Source organism: Pteropus medius, unplaced genomic scaffold (genome assembly GCF_902729225.1).
Source record: "Pteropus medius unplaced genomic scaffold, Ma_sr-lr_union100, whole genome shotgun sequence".
NCBI lineage: Eukaryota > Metazoa > Chordata > Mammalia > Chiroptera > Pteropodidae > Pteropus > Pteropus medius.
Window position 1 is genome coordinate 7,520,738 of NW_024352785.1, and position 12,748 is coordinate 7,533,485.

Below are 12,748 nucleotides of genomic sequence, written 5' to 3' on the forward strand. Positions count from 1 at the left end.
ACCAACTTCTGAAACTCTTCCTTTCTGCCCTCTGGAATCCATGACCTATCATCAGCAAAATCCCCTAGCTCCTTGATCCGTTCTCGTACATGGCCTTCACCCTCTGTGCCAGTAGAAATCTGACCCTCCCTGAAGACACTGTCTTGACTGCAGTCCTCTCAAGTGGTGGCTGTGCCTTTCGTCCCTGCTATTCTCATATCACTGCGCCTGAAATCCCCCTTGCTCCCCATTGCTACTTGCAGACAATTCTCTTTCTTTCCTCTAAAACTCCCAGCTTGGACTCTCATCAGATTATATCACCTGCAATCTCTATGGAGGTTGTCGTCCTTAAAGTCATCTCCCTCACACGTTGATGCTCCTGCAATCACTGTCATTCTCTCCAATACTACTCTTTTGTTAATTATTAGAAATTTCAATATATAAATAATAGAAATGATCCCTCCAACAACCAGACACCTCAGTTCCCTGACCTTCTCTCCTCCAACGATGCTGTCCTCCTCCCTATCCCAGCCACTCGCTCTCATGCTCAGCATTCTGGAACAGCGTTTCTCAGCTTTAGCACTACTGACATTTGTGGGAGACCATTGTGGACCAATTTGCAACATATTGTAAAATATTTAACAGAATATTCAACCTCTTACCCGCTAGATGCCAGTAACATCCCTTTCCCACCCAGCACTGTGACAACCAAAATGCCTCTAGATGTTGCCAAATATTCCATTCCAGGGGTGGGGGGCAGTGGGTGAGCGGTAACTGCCCCCAGTTGAGAACCACTGCTCTATGACTGTCCACTTACAATAACTGAAACCCCTCCATAATCTCAAGGCCTAGCACCTCACTTCCTGACTACCACCCTCTCTCTCCAGCTCACTCCCTCCAGTACTCCACCCCCAAAAATCTTTCGCCTCCACCCACAGATCTGACCATGCTTTCATTGTCTTTGCTCACCTCCTTATCCAATTTCAAGTCCATGATAAATTACTGTGATTGCTCCCCTGACTCACTGGTGTCCCTTGCCCTCCTCTCTCTTTGTACCATTCTCTTGACAAAATCAACTCTCTATCTGCTTCATGCCACTGAATATGGCTGCAGAAAAGCACACCATGAGTGGGCTTACTTTAAATTCATGACCCTCCATACTACCAAGCTATCATATGATATCACCAAACCACATGTCCCTTATCCATTTTCTCTCCAAAATTACTATTTCATATCTCCTTCTTCCCAACACCTCCTCCCCAACTGCAGTCTCAGCTTATGACCTTGCTATCTAGCTCCCTCAAAATGAAAAGCAGAATGGTCATAAGAGAACTACCAACCTACTCTAATCTATATTTTTATGCTCTGTCTTCCTGCTTGTTAATCACAGACGCTAACCAGGCTGCCCTCTAAAATCAGTCCCTACATTTATACATTGGATGTCATCCCCTATCATCCACTCGAGGAATATCACTCCAGCAATTCTCTTTCTGTCCTACATCATCAAGTCATCAAGTTTTCACTATGTGTTGAATCATTCTCATCAGAGTATAAATGTGCTAGTATTTCCTCCAACTTTAAAAACAAAACAAAACAAAAAATACACCACCTCTTGACCTGCTCCCCCTGCCAGCTATCTTCTGTTTGTTCCTCTATGTGCCAAACTCCTCAGAAGAGTTGTCTACACTCATCATCTTCAATTCCTCTCTTATTACTTCTTTTGCTTTTTTATTAATATGCATCAATTTAGGTATTCATTCTCCTATAATGGACTTCTAGGTTATTATTATTATTTTTTTTTTACTTTCACATACGTGCTGCAATGAACACACATATCCCTGTGATTCTCTAAGGTATCCGATCTAAGTGTGAAATTGCTAGGTTATATCTCACTCTTCAATCCACCAAAATTGGTCTTATCAATAACTTTCTACGTTCTCTAAATTCAGTGGTCAGTTCTCAGCACTTACCTTATTCGACATATCAGCATCATTGACACTTACTTAATACATGATTTTTACCTAGCAAAGTTGAACACAGTTACTGTTCTTTCTACCCACTTTCTCTATCTACCTCCTTTGCTGGTTCTTCCTCTTCTCTTATCTATACTCATTCTCCTAGTGATCTCACAGTCTCATGGCTTTTAATACCAAGATATGTCACTATTTCTCAAATGTGAATATTCTGCTTAGACTTGGTCCCAAAGGCCAGACTCACACAGCTCACTTGTTAAACGTCTCCACTTAGATGTCTAGCAGACATCTCAAACTCAACATGCTAAAACTGGACCTTCCTAAGCCTGCTCTAATCATCATCTTCTCCATCTCACTTGATGGCAGCTCTATTCTTCCTGCTTCACCAGTCAAACACCTTTAAATCTCCAGGACTCTATCTCATACCTCCCCATATCCACGAAACTGTATGGCTAAATCCAGAATCGAACAGCTTCTCAGCACTTGGAAGATTGTTATCCTGGTCTGAGCCACTATCATCCCTCACCTGGAGTTTTGAAATAAGCATTGTTTGTTGAATGAGTGAACAAGCAACTATCTTTGCTCTCAAGGCTTTCAGTGAAAATCAACCATCTGATAACAGACTTTTAAAAAATTTAAACCCCTGGTAAATAAGCACATATTCATAAAATCAAAAGCTAATACATAAGTGGCAGAACAAAGTGGCATTTTAATTAAAATCACAAACCAATCAAGGATGCCTGATATTGCTAGATCACTTAACACTTCTCTAGAATTTCTATAAAATATGAAACATAAATAACAGAAATGAGGGAATAAATTATTTTTATTTGTTAGTGATATACACCTCTACAAATTTATAAGAATCAAATTAAGAGCTCTTGGCTAGAACTTAAGAATTCAGCAAAATGGCGGGATTTGAGATAAACATAAAATTCTATAGCTTTCTCTGCAAAAAACAATTATAAGATAAAATAGAAGGAAAAAATTGATCCACAATATTAAGGAAAAAAAGTAAAACACATAAAAAGTAAAACATTATCAAACACTGTGCAGGCACATAATGAATGAGAATAATAAAGGAAAAATGTTTATGATGAAAACCTGTGTACAAAACCACATAAAGATGATGTACATATCTGTATATACATATATTATATGTTCACTCTAACAGGATAAAATCTGAAAGGGATTGTACCTAAATAATAATCATTACCTCTAAATTTTATGTTAATAGGTAATTTTATTTTTCTTTATAAAATTTCTTCTTCATAGAAAATTCCTAGATTTTCTATAATTACTGTGTAAGATCTTTTTACTAAAAGTTTTTATTTTCTGTAAGGTATAAACCACAGTGCCTATTTTGAAGCTTAAATAATACATAAAAGTATTTACAATAATTAGCTTCTGACCCTGTCAGAGGGATAAATTTTTATAAAATCAGTATTTAGTTGCAGACAACCATTTGTTGCACTGTCAAAAGTGAATCACTGAACTCATTAAGGTTGTATCTGAGAAAGACGAGATTGTTATTTGTGGATGCAAGAAATATATGACTAAGTTATCAGTATTTACTAAGATATGTTAATGTGTTATGTTGGACACAGTTAACATTAAAATGTGGAATCAGAAAGTGTTAGTGGTATGGTGTGCCACCAGGAAAATCTTTTATCTGTAGGACTTTGCTGTTCTTTTGGAAACTGAATATTTGAATTTGACCTTCATAGCACTGAACATACTAAGTTAAGTCTCTCTGACCCGACCAGCCAACCAGAAAACCAATAGAATAAGCATTTTAACCATTTTTTCAAGCTGATGTGATTATTGTTCCAGGTGATAGGTTTCAGGGGACTTTTCTATTTAATCTATGATTACGGTTAGGCATCCATAATAATCAACTTAATTCCGCCATTACGTAAATCACTATCTTACAGAGTGGCACCCTGGTGGAAAAAGAAGAAAGACTCCACAAAGCAAGAATGCTCAGGAAATGAGTTGCTTTGGTTAAATTAACGTGCTATTTAATTTTTTTAGAATTCCTTTGAGTCAATCCTGAGTTATGTGACCTGCTTTGACACTGTACTAAAGATCACTGACATTAGGCTTAAACGACTCAGGAGTGTGCAGGGTCTCAGGCCATACCCAAACATTCATTTCTTCTCGAAGCTGCAGAAGGGCCCGGCACTGAGTCGAGTGCATGAGAAAACAGGGCATATAATGGAGGCTGCCATTAAAAAAATAACATGATGATATTAGTTTTGTTATTGTTTTCACCCGATTATGAAGAATCCTAAGAAGCTGAAAATTCAAATTGGCTGAGAATTTATCAAATATTTATCCCGAGGCAGTAGAAGACATTTTAAGTCACTGTAATAATAAGCGACAAGAAGTCCACCAAAGGACCTTACTCTCAAAATTAATTTAGATATAAAGGAGAAAATGAATAATAGCAATGCTTCCATGAAGCCTTACCATTTTATTATCATATTCTTATTAAAAACTTGAAACATTATTATTGATGTATTGAACAGATATTGCTCATTGCATTATTAAGTCACATAAAACCAGCGGCAAGATAAGGAGAAAATGGCATAACCTTACTATCGAGTAATTCTACTTTTTGGATTATTTTAATTCAATCTTATACTAGCACATCATTTAAGTTGGATGCATCTAATCAAGAGTTGAAGAAAAGTGGATTTCCTTCAAACTATACTGTTAAGAACTACTCTGAGGTTTGGGGATATTATTTCTTTAAAAATCTGAAATTTCCCCCTCCTTACAAGTTAAAATCATTTCAAAATCCGATTTTAATTTTATCGATAAATGGCAGCCTGTCACAGTTCAAGGAGGATGACTATTTTTCCTAGAAGAACAAATAGTAGTATCAGGTTTTGGGATTTGGCAATACATAATCTCAGTAGATCAGTTCATTGATCGTTCGACGGATATTTACTGAGTACCTGCTATATGTAAACTACTACGCCAGGTGCAATTCCAGCTGCAGCTACAGCCACTTTTCCTGTGTCTCAACTTGCAGATGCATAAACACAGATTTCATTTATCTCTTTTTTACAACAAATATCTCATCAATTCAATGCCACTCACTTAGGTTTTTGTTCTGCATAAAGTTAGTAAGTATCAAAGAGACAGAAGGATGGATTCTGCTACATCATATTTTTACTCATTTATCCCATAAGTGTGGATTACAGTCATCGCACTTCAAGGGAGTACTATTTTTACAGGTAGCTTAAAAGGAAGCTTTCGCATCCTTGCCTTCTTTTGCCCAGTTTCCTAAAAGCTACCTGTCAAGGCATGAAAGCACCTCCAGGCTCTGACGAATACTGTGCCCATTACCCGAGCAGTCCTGGGGGACACCGCCAAGGTGCAGAGCGAGGGCCAGCTCTTTTGCACCCCATCTTACATTCTCCCTTTAAAGTCCAGAGTCTCTCTTTTAGTTTATCTACCACGCCCAGCAGGGAAGGAGCAGAAGCATGACTGCCTAAGTTATTTAGCTTACTTTGGAACAAAATTAAGACACTTCTTATTCTATATGCAGGTGCATACAGAGTGTATGAATCCTTCTGATTGTACGAATCCCACGTTCACAGACAGTACTGAAGAGCAAACTGCACAATAGCAAACTATAATAACAACAATCACCTGCTATTCTCTCCTCTGCCCTAGAAAGGTTTATTTCCCCTTGCTAAAACTAAAATGACATTTCTCCATTACCAGCTCATTCATGTCTATTCAATTCCCTGTCCCTTCCTTAAGAAGTTGTGCACATGAGTCAATTAACTGGTTTCCATGTGTTTGCAACTGAAGAAAACATGGAAGTTCTATTTCACAATGTCTTTTAGCTATCGATGAGGAGGCAAGACTTCCCCCTTCTCAGTTAAACTGAGCGCTACTTACATCTTTTCCCAGTACTCTGAGTTCAAATTGTGTCTCCTTGAAGTGAACCTTTGTAATCCGAGGCCTGGGTGAGAGGCCAAAAAAAAAAACAGATGGTGGTGGTGTTACTGTTTTTAAGAATTAACCCTTCAGAAATTCAGAAAACTATCCAGTGGAAAAAGACTGATTCACAGTGGTTCCTTTATATACTGCTGCAGTAATTGTAGAGTTCCCCTGTGCATCTTCCGCTTTGGACACCTTCCTAAACAAAACTCCATCCTCATTCTCCTATGCTTCTCTAGTAAATGCAGACAAGCCTGGAATCCCCAAGGTCCTGGCAGTGCTGCTTTCCCAGACACAGTGTGGTGCCATAAGAGTCTCACTCTCTCTCAGATTTTTCCTCACTTAGACTTAGAACTCAGAGAAGTCCCAGGCCCACAACCCACCAGCCCACACTGGAACAGGTATGAAATCCTACTATACAGTTTCCATAGGCAAGAGTTCAGAATCCAAATCACATTTACAGAGAAAATATTTTAAGATGTGTTGGAATAAATCTTATACCCAATTTCACTCATATTTATCAACCACTAGAAATATACCTGTTTTCTTTTTCCAATCCTTTCATTGACACCTAAGTCCCATAAGTCCAGTATATACAGTGTATAACTTTAATTCAACTCTGCCCTCAATTTAGACTTACCAGAAATACTTCCCCACTTGCTTTTTATTCTTGTAAACAACAACACCAACTGGAGTTAATCCTAAGAAATACTCAGATTTGTTTTCTCCCTGCAAAAACAAACATACACTTATAACTATGAATTAATTCATATAAATGCTCTTTGTCAAACTATAATTGGCCACACAAACATAATTCGTTGCATTAATACTGGATCTAGTTTTTGGAAGATATCAGCTTAAGAGCTAGCTAAGCTATGATGGCAGCTAACTTGTTGCTCAGTTTTTTAAGAAAATTTTCTTAGTGCATTCATACTTATAACTTCAGTTATTAAAAGAACCTAGACTATCAATCAGGCCACTGACTGACTCACCCCATGTTGTTTCTATAGCGGTGTGCAACCCTTACTGCACATTAATTGGAATCACCCATTCGGCTTAAAATGCTAACACCTGGGCGCTATCAAAACCAGCTAAATCAGAATCTGGAACCAAGGGGCCCACACAGCAAAAACACATAAATATTCCAGGTGCTTCTCCTGTGCTGCCAGGGATTGAGAACTTCTATCAAGAGTCCCCTCTATCAAGGGTCCCTTTCCAAGGACTCATCTTGATCTTTCTCTTTGGTGTGGACAATCATGAGACCTGGTTCATCACCACCCACTCCCGAAAGTTCAGGCAGCCACCTAAGGGCATATACTTGGATTTTCTGAGGTCTCTGTCTTACTCCTTCCAACTTCCACTTGTGATTTTAAGACTGCTCAAAAATTTTAAAATACAATCTCTTCTGGTAAAAACTGGACACCCTTAATTTTCAGACAATGATAAACTTCAATTAAGAAAATGGAATTGTAAAATGAAAAAGTTACAGAGTGGGTACTAAGAACATGCACAGAACTGCCTGTTTATGTTCATCTTATTTCTACTTCAGGTCAAATAACAGACTGCAAAGTCATATTCCCAAAGACCATAAAACAACTAATAAGTTTTGGAAGAATTCTAGCCATTGCCCACTTTCGGTTCTAAAAATTCAATCTTAAAGGAATGTGTAGAAGATTCTAATGAATCTAGTTCATTTACCATAAATTCCACGGCCCACAAAAAAAGTATCTGTGAATTAGGATAAACATAACACTAATGCAGAAATATTTTGCAAAAGACTCTCTTTACACATTTCCTATAAAATACGTATTTTAAAAAAACCTAAAAATCTAACAAGATTAATGTGGTTAGAAGGGAAAAATATAACTATTCCACAACATTTCAGAAGTATTCTTAAAGACAGTGTAGAGCATTTAATGATCTGATGAGACTGAAATCTATCAGGGTACTACTACTTCCCCCAAATATGTAACTTTTATTGCATATTAATGGTATACCCAGGGATGGACCTAACTCTTTACAAATAATATGATATCTTGTTTTAGGAAACTCTGATGAGCCAAAGACACATAAAATGAATACATGAATGAGTTATTTGCATAACAGTAAGTTTTATCAGAGTTCCTTAAAAATTGAGTTCCGTAATCCAATTGACAAACACTCTATAAATAATCTTTAGCAATTCATTTCATGTAAAGAATAAGGTACCTGGCTCCTTTTCTCAAATAATTAAATCTGACTATTGTTAACTAAACTCATAACATAAAAGACACATTTCGATCTCACTGGAATCGAATAATCAATTGGTAACCTTAGAGAAGTGGTTCAAAGCTTAAGACCTAGATACAGAACACTTGATAGAGATTGAGTATAACTGCTCAATGACTATGTTCAGCAAGTTTCTGTCAGCCACTGAAAAAAATCTGCAAAAATATTTCTATTAATGCAGTGGTAAGAACTACAATAGGCAATAACCATAATATTGACAGAACCTGCAGAACCACCAGTAGTTGCACCTATACTGTTTGTTGCGTAAAGTCTACTTTACCTGGCAAATGATTTGATAAAAGTTTTTTCAGCCATAAAATCTATTTTTGGAAAACCCTCCTGTTTTCCATCTAATACAATCAATTACAGACCAATTTTAAATTGTTTTGACATTTAGCTAAGCCCTTTGGAGCTGTTATCCAGATTGTGTTTTCAAGGCCAGTTAATTGTTTTCTACACATGGAAATAAAATCACAGACTTTTATGCAAAACTCATTAGGGTTTTAATCCATGCAAGAGATTCGTTGTGTTTGAAAAACACAGATGAAAAAGTATCAACTTCTCACGAAATAACAGGACTGCAGCTTTCCTTTGGGAGTTTCAGTGACACTTGAAGAAAAATGTCATCAGTTTAAAATATTTTGTGTTAATTAAATGTCACTCACGTAGACGGGATGAAGATCAACGCCATACATCTCCAGGGATTTGGCAGTCCTCAAGTAATTCAGCTCTGCTTCAGAAGGAGCCTGACCCCTACATCCAGCATAAAAACAAAGAGCCTTCCTTTACTGATAGCTATGGCACTTACAGGGAATATAAACCATCTTCACTATATTCACTGTAAAAATAAATAATCCTTTGTGCTAATGCAAATGTAAGTCTTTATATTTCAAGATGCCCCTTGCTTACTTGGTGACCGAATTTTATACTCTGAAGTGATACTCGTGTTAAGTTAATTTCATTTACCGAATCCATTTTTGCTCATTATAGCCAATCCCAATGTCCTAGCATATATTAAAAATTCTCAACTTCAGAAACCCCCAAAGAGATTAAGCAGCACTCAAATTTTAAAGCATACCCCTGACAAAGAGTAAAATGTCTCCATGCACCAGCAGCTAGCTCTCTGTCAGGAGGAAAAAGGCATGAGAGCAGTGGTGGGTGGGAAGAAGAGAATGGACTCCCCTACACCCAACCAGCTCATCAGCCGCTCCTGAGCACAGCAGTTTGAAAACATATTAGTTAGTATTTAGAAATTGTAAAAAATACTTGTCATTTTCTTAATACAAAGTACAGAAATCTACCTAAAATCTTCACTGGCAATAATAGACAGAAAACAGCATTCATTCCTAATGAGGGTGAGCATCTGCCAGGAATCTCCATGGATAAGCAGAGCTTTGTGTGTGTGTGTGTGTGTGTGTGTGTGTGTGTGTGTGTGTGTAAAAGATTTTTTATGGTTAACAAAAGGAGCTATGAACTTTTTTAAAATTAAGAAATCCTGCTTTGATGTATTCCTATGTTTCATATCACCTTGGAAAACCCAGTAATAAACCATATTTTTGAAATCTATAAAAAATGTTCATCACAAATTAGATACAAGAAAGCTACCAAACCTTGATCGAGCTTTATTCCCTTTTAAGTAACAGTCACATTGTCAACACCATCACAAAAAACATGTAAGGCCCTTTACCCAACGCTCCTTGATAATTTCAAAATATAATTGTGCTTTGAAACTCCTAGAATTAGCAGTCTCGAAATGTGTCAAACATAATGTTATAACAGGCACTTTCTTAGCATCCACTTCAGCGAAACCTTAAAATGAAGGGCTCTATAATCAGCCCAGAGAAAATTCTGGTGCACACTAATACAAGATGGAGTCTGCTTTCTCTGATTGCAATTCAGGAATTGACTTCTGCGACTACTCACTGAAACAGATCTTTCAGCAAACATTTTTTGTTGACCATATTAATTCTACATTTTTTTCTTAACTATATTAGATCTGAAACCAAGCAAATTCAAGAGGGAGTGTTACATGAGAAGGCAATAAAGCGAAGTTAATCGGTATAGAAGATTTAACTAAAATAACTATAATTAAATTATAACTTCAATGCTGCAGGCCATTAATTGAAAATCCTACTCAGGGCAGGTATATTCTTAGAAGTGCATGTGGTATTAACACAACATCCTCTGAGGCTCCACACCAGTGTCATCATGATTTCCAGATTCGTTACTACAGACTGACTAGGACTTTGCTTATAACTGTGAAGAACTTACAAACTTAACGACATAGCAAATCCAAAATACATTAAGGCTTTTGTGGTTATAAAATATATTTATAGTTAAAAAATAAATCTCACAAGGTACTGGTGACTAAAAAGTCGGCTGCAAAATACAGTACACACAGAATGACTCCATTTGTGTAAAATCATACATACATAAATCTATATGTAATAAATTTTCTCTATGGGAAATTACGCATAGTGAGGTTTGAAAGGCCAATAATCAAAAATATCTTGACTTTAGATATTGGGAGTTACTTTCTCCTTTATATTTATAATTGTTTAGAGTTTCTATGAGCATTTTATTGTTACATGCAGTAAAAACCTTAAAAAGAAAAAGAATGAGAGACTGTTTCAGAAAAAGGTGAGAAATTTATTCTATAAACTTTTCTTAAGACTGCTAATAGCAAACGGATGATGGTTGATGTAATATAAGGTGGTATCTTTTTCCAGCTTTATTGAGATATAATTGACATAAAATCTCGTGTAAGTTCAAGGTGTACAATGTGTTGACTTGATACATTTATATATTGCAGAATGACTACCACCATAGCTAGCTACTACCTCCATCTTATCACATAATTACCATTTCTTTTTTGTGGTGAGAAAATTTAAGATCTACTCTCTTAGCTACTTTCAAATATATAGATGGACCTTGAGGGCATTACACTAAGTGAAAGAAGTCAGAGAAAGACAAACACTGTATGATATCACTTGCATCTAAAGAATCTAAAGAAATCGACCTCACAGAAACAGAGACTGAAATGATGGTTACCAGGGGCTGGTCACCAGGGTGGGAGACATGGAGGAGATGTTGGTATAAACTTCCAATTATAAAATGACATTCTGGGCACCTAACATACAACATGTTGATTATAGTTATTAAAATGTGATTCTTACATTAGAGTTTTATGAATTCTTTCTATGGCTTCTTCGAGTTCTTCCTTCTGATCAGGAACAAACCGATACTCTGACACATAGCCTGCAGTATGCTTATATGGGTCATAATCTCCAAGTTCAGCTAAAAAATAAAAAAAAAAAAATTGTAATTTTTTCCATTTTAGGAAAATATTCCTAAATATGCAGAAATAAAAATATTCCTATCATTCTCAAACATTTTCTTCAAGTGCCTTATTAATAAATTCATATATAACTAATTTAGAAAAAAATAAGTCTGATGAGCATATATGAATGGTATAAACAAAATCATAATAAAAACACAAGTTCTGTAGTTTTACTTTCTGAAAGACTATAATTATCATCATTTTCATTTCAATTTTTCTCATCAGTTTATATACAAAAAAATGTTGTAAACAGAATTTAGAGTACATATATTGGAAATACTAGATATTAAAAACAACCATGAACCCAATATATCCTCTCAGACAATGACACTAAGAAATAGAGCACATGATTCAAAATGTATTTGCCCCAAATAATGGTCATAGAAATATAATACAATGCTGCACAAAACCCCCACCACAATTTATACAAAGAAATAAAAGGAAAGCAGAAAGCTCACTACGTTATGCTTAAAAATTCTCTTCCCTCCAGCCCAACCCAGTTCATCTATGTGACATTTTTCCTAGGATATTTTTCCTACAATGTTTCTGATCTGCAAGTGACACAGAGACAAGAATGTGCTGTCCAGCCTCACTGCCCTCAGTCTCTGCCTCTGTCTCCAAAACGACAATGCAACCTGGAACTGCCCCACATGGTCATCATATTGATGCCAACAGCTTAAGTGCAATGAGTGCCAAACGTGTGCCACACTGCAGTGGTGTCGGCACCTGACCCCATGGAGTCTTCACTACAGCGACCTGGAAGCAATGTGATCTCTGAGTCATACCTTCAGGGGATCAATGAACTCAGGTAGAATGTAGAACAGAACAAATTTTCAGACCTTCCACTTAATCAAGAATCAAATGCTACTCCTGCGACTAAAACTGCATTGGACCTACTACAAGGAAGATATAACTGGCATCATTTTTACCTCTCCCCGAAGGGACGCTGATTAAAACTTGAATTCTAACTAAATTCAATTTTTTTTAGCAACATGCCATTTGATAAGAAAAATTGTAGCATACAAACTTGCTTAAAAAGAGAAATTCAATTATTTTTCTCGCACGTCTGAAGCAAATTTACATAAGTGGAACCTACACTGGATGGCATATGCTCCCAGCTGAGCAGCAGTGCTGACAGGGCAGGGCAGCCGACCCTGAAGGACATCTTGCTTCACCTGCAAGAAAAACTGATATCTAAAAGAGAAATGGAAAGAAGAGATTAATGATA

General features: G+C 36.6%; 1 protein-coding gene across 2 annotated transcripts in view; it reads right to left on the reverse strand.

Moving 5' to 3' along the window:
• EPB41L4A (erythrocyte membrane protein band 4.1 like 4A) overlaps positions 1-12,748 on the reverse strand; it is a 208,536-nt gene that overhangs the window by 82,523 nt on the left and 113,265 nt on the right. For both annotated transcript variants that reach the window (XM_039848457.1, XM_039848458.1), the window contains exons 5-9: positions 12,617-12,714; positions 11,357-11,477; positions 8,846-8,933; positions 6,553-6,641; positions 5,871-5,934 (exon numbers count right to left, since the gene is read on the reverse strand). In XM_039848457.1, coding sequence (XP_039704391.1) covers positions 5,871-5,934; positions 6,553-6,641; positions 8,846-8,933; positions 11,357-11,477; positions 12,617-12,714 — 460 coding nt within the window. The remainder of the gene's footprint in view (positions 1-5,870; positions 5,935-6,552; positions 6,642-8,845; positions 8,934-11,356; positions 11,478-12,616; positions 12,715-12,748) is intronic.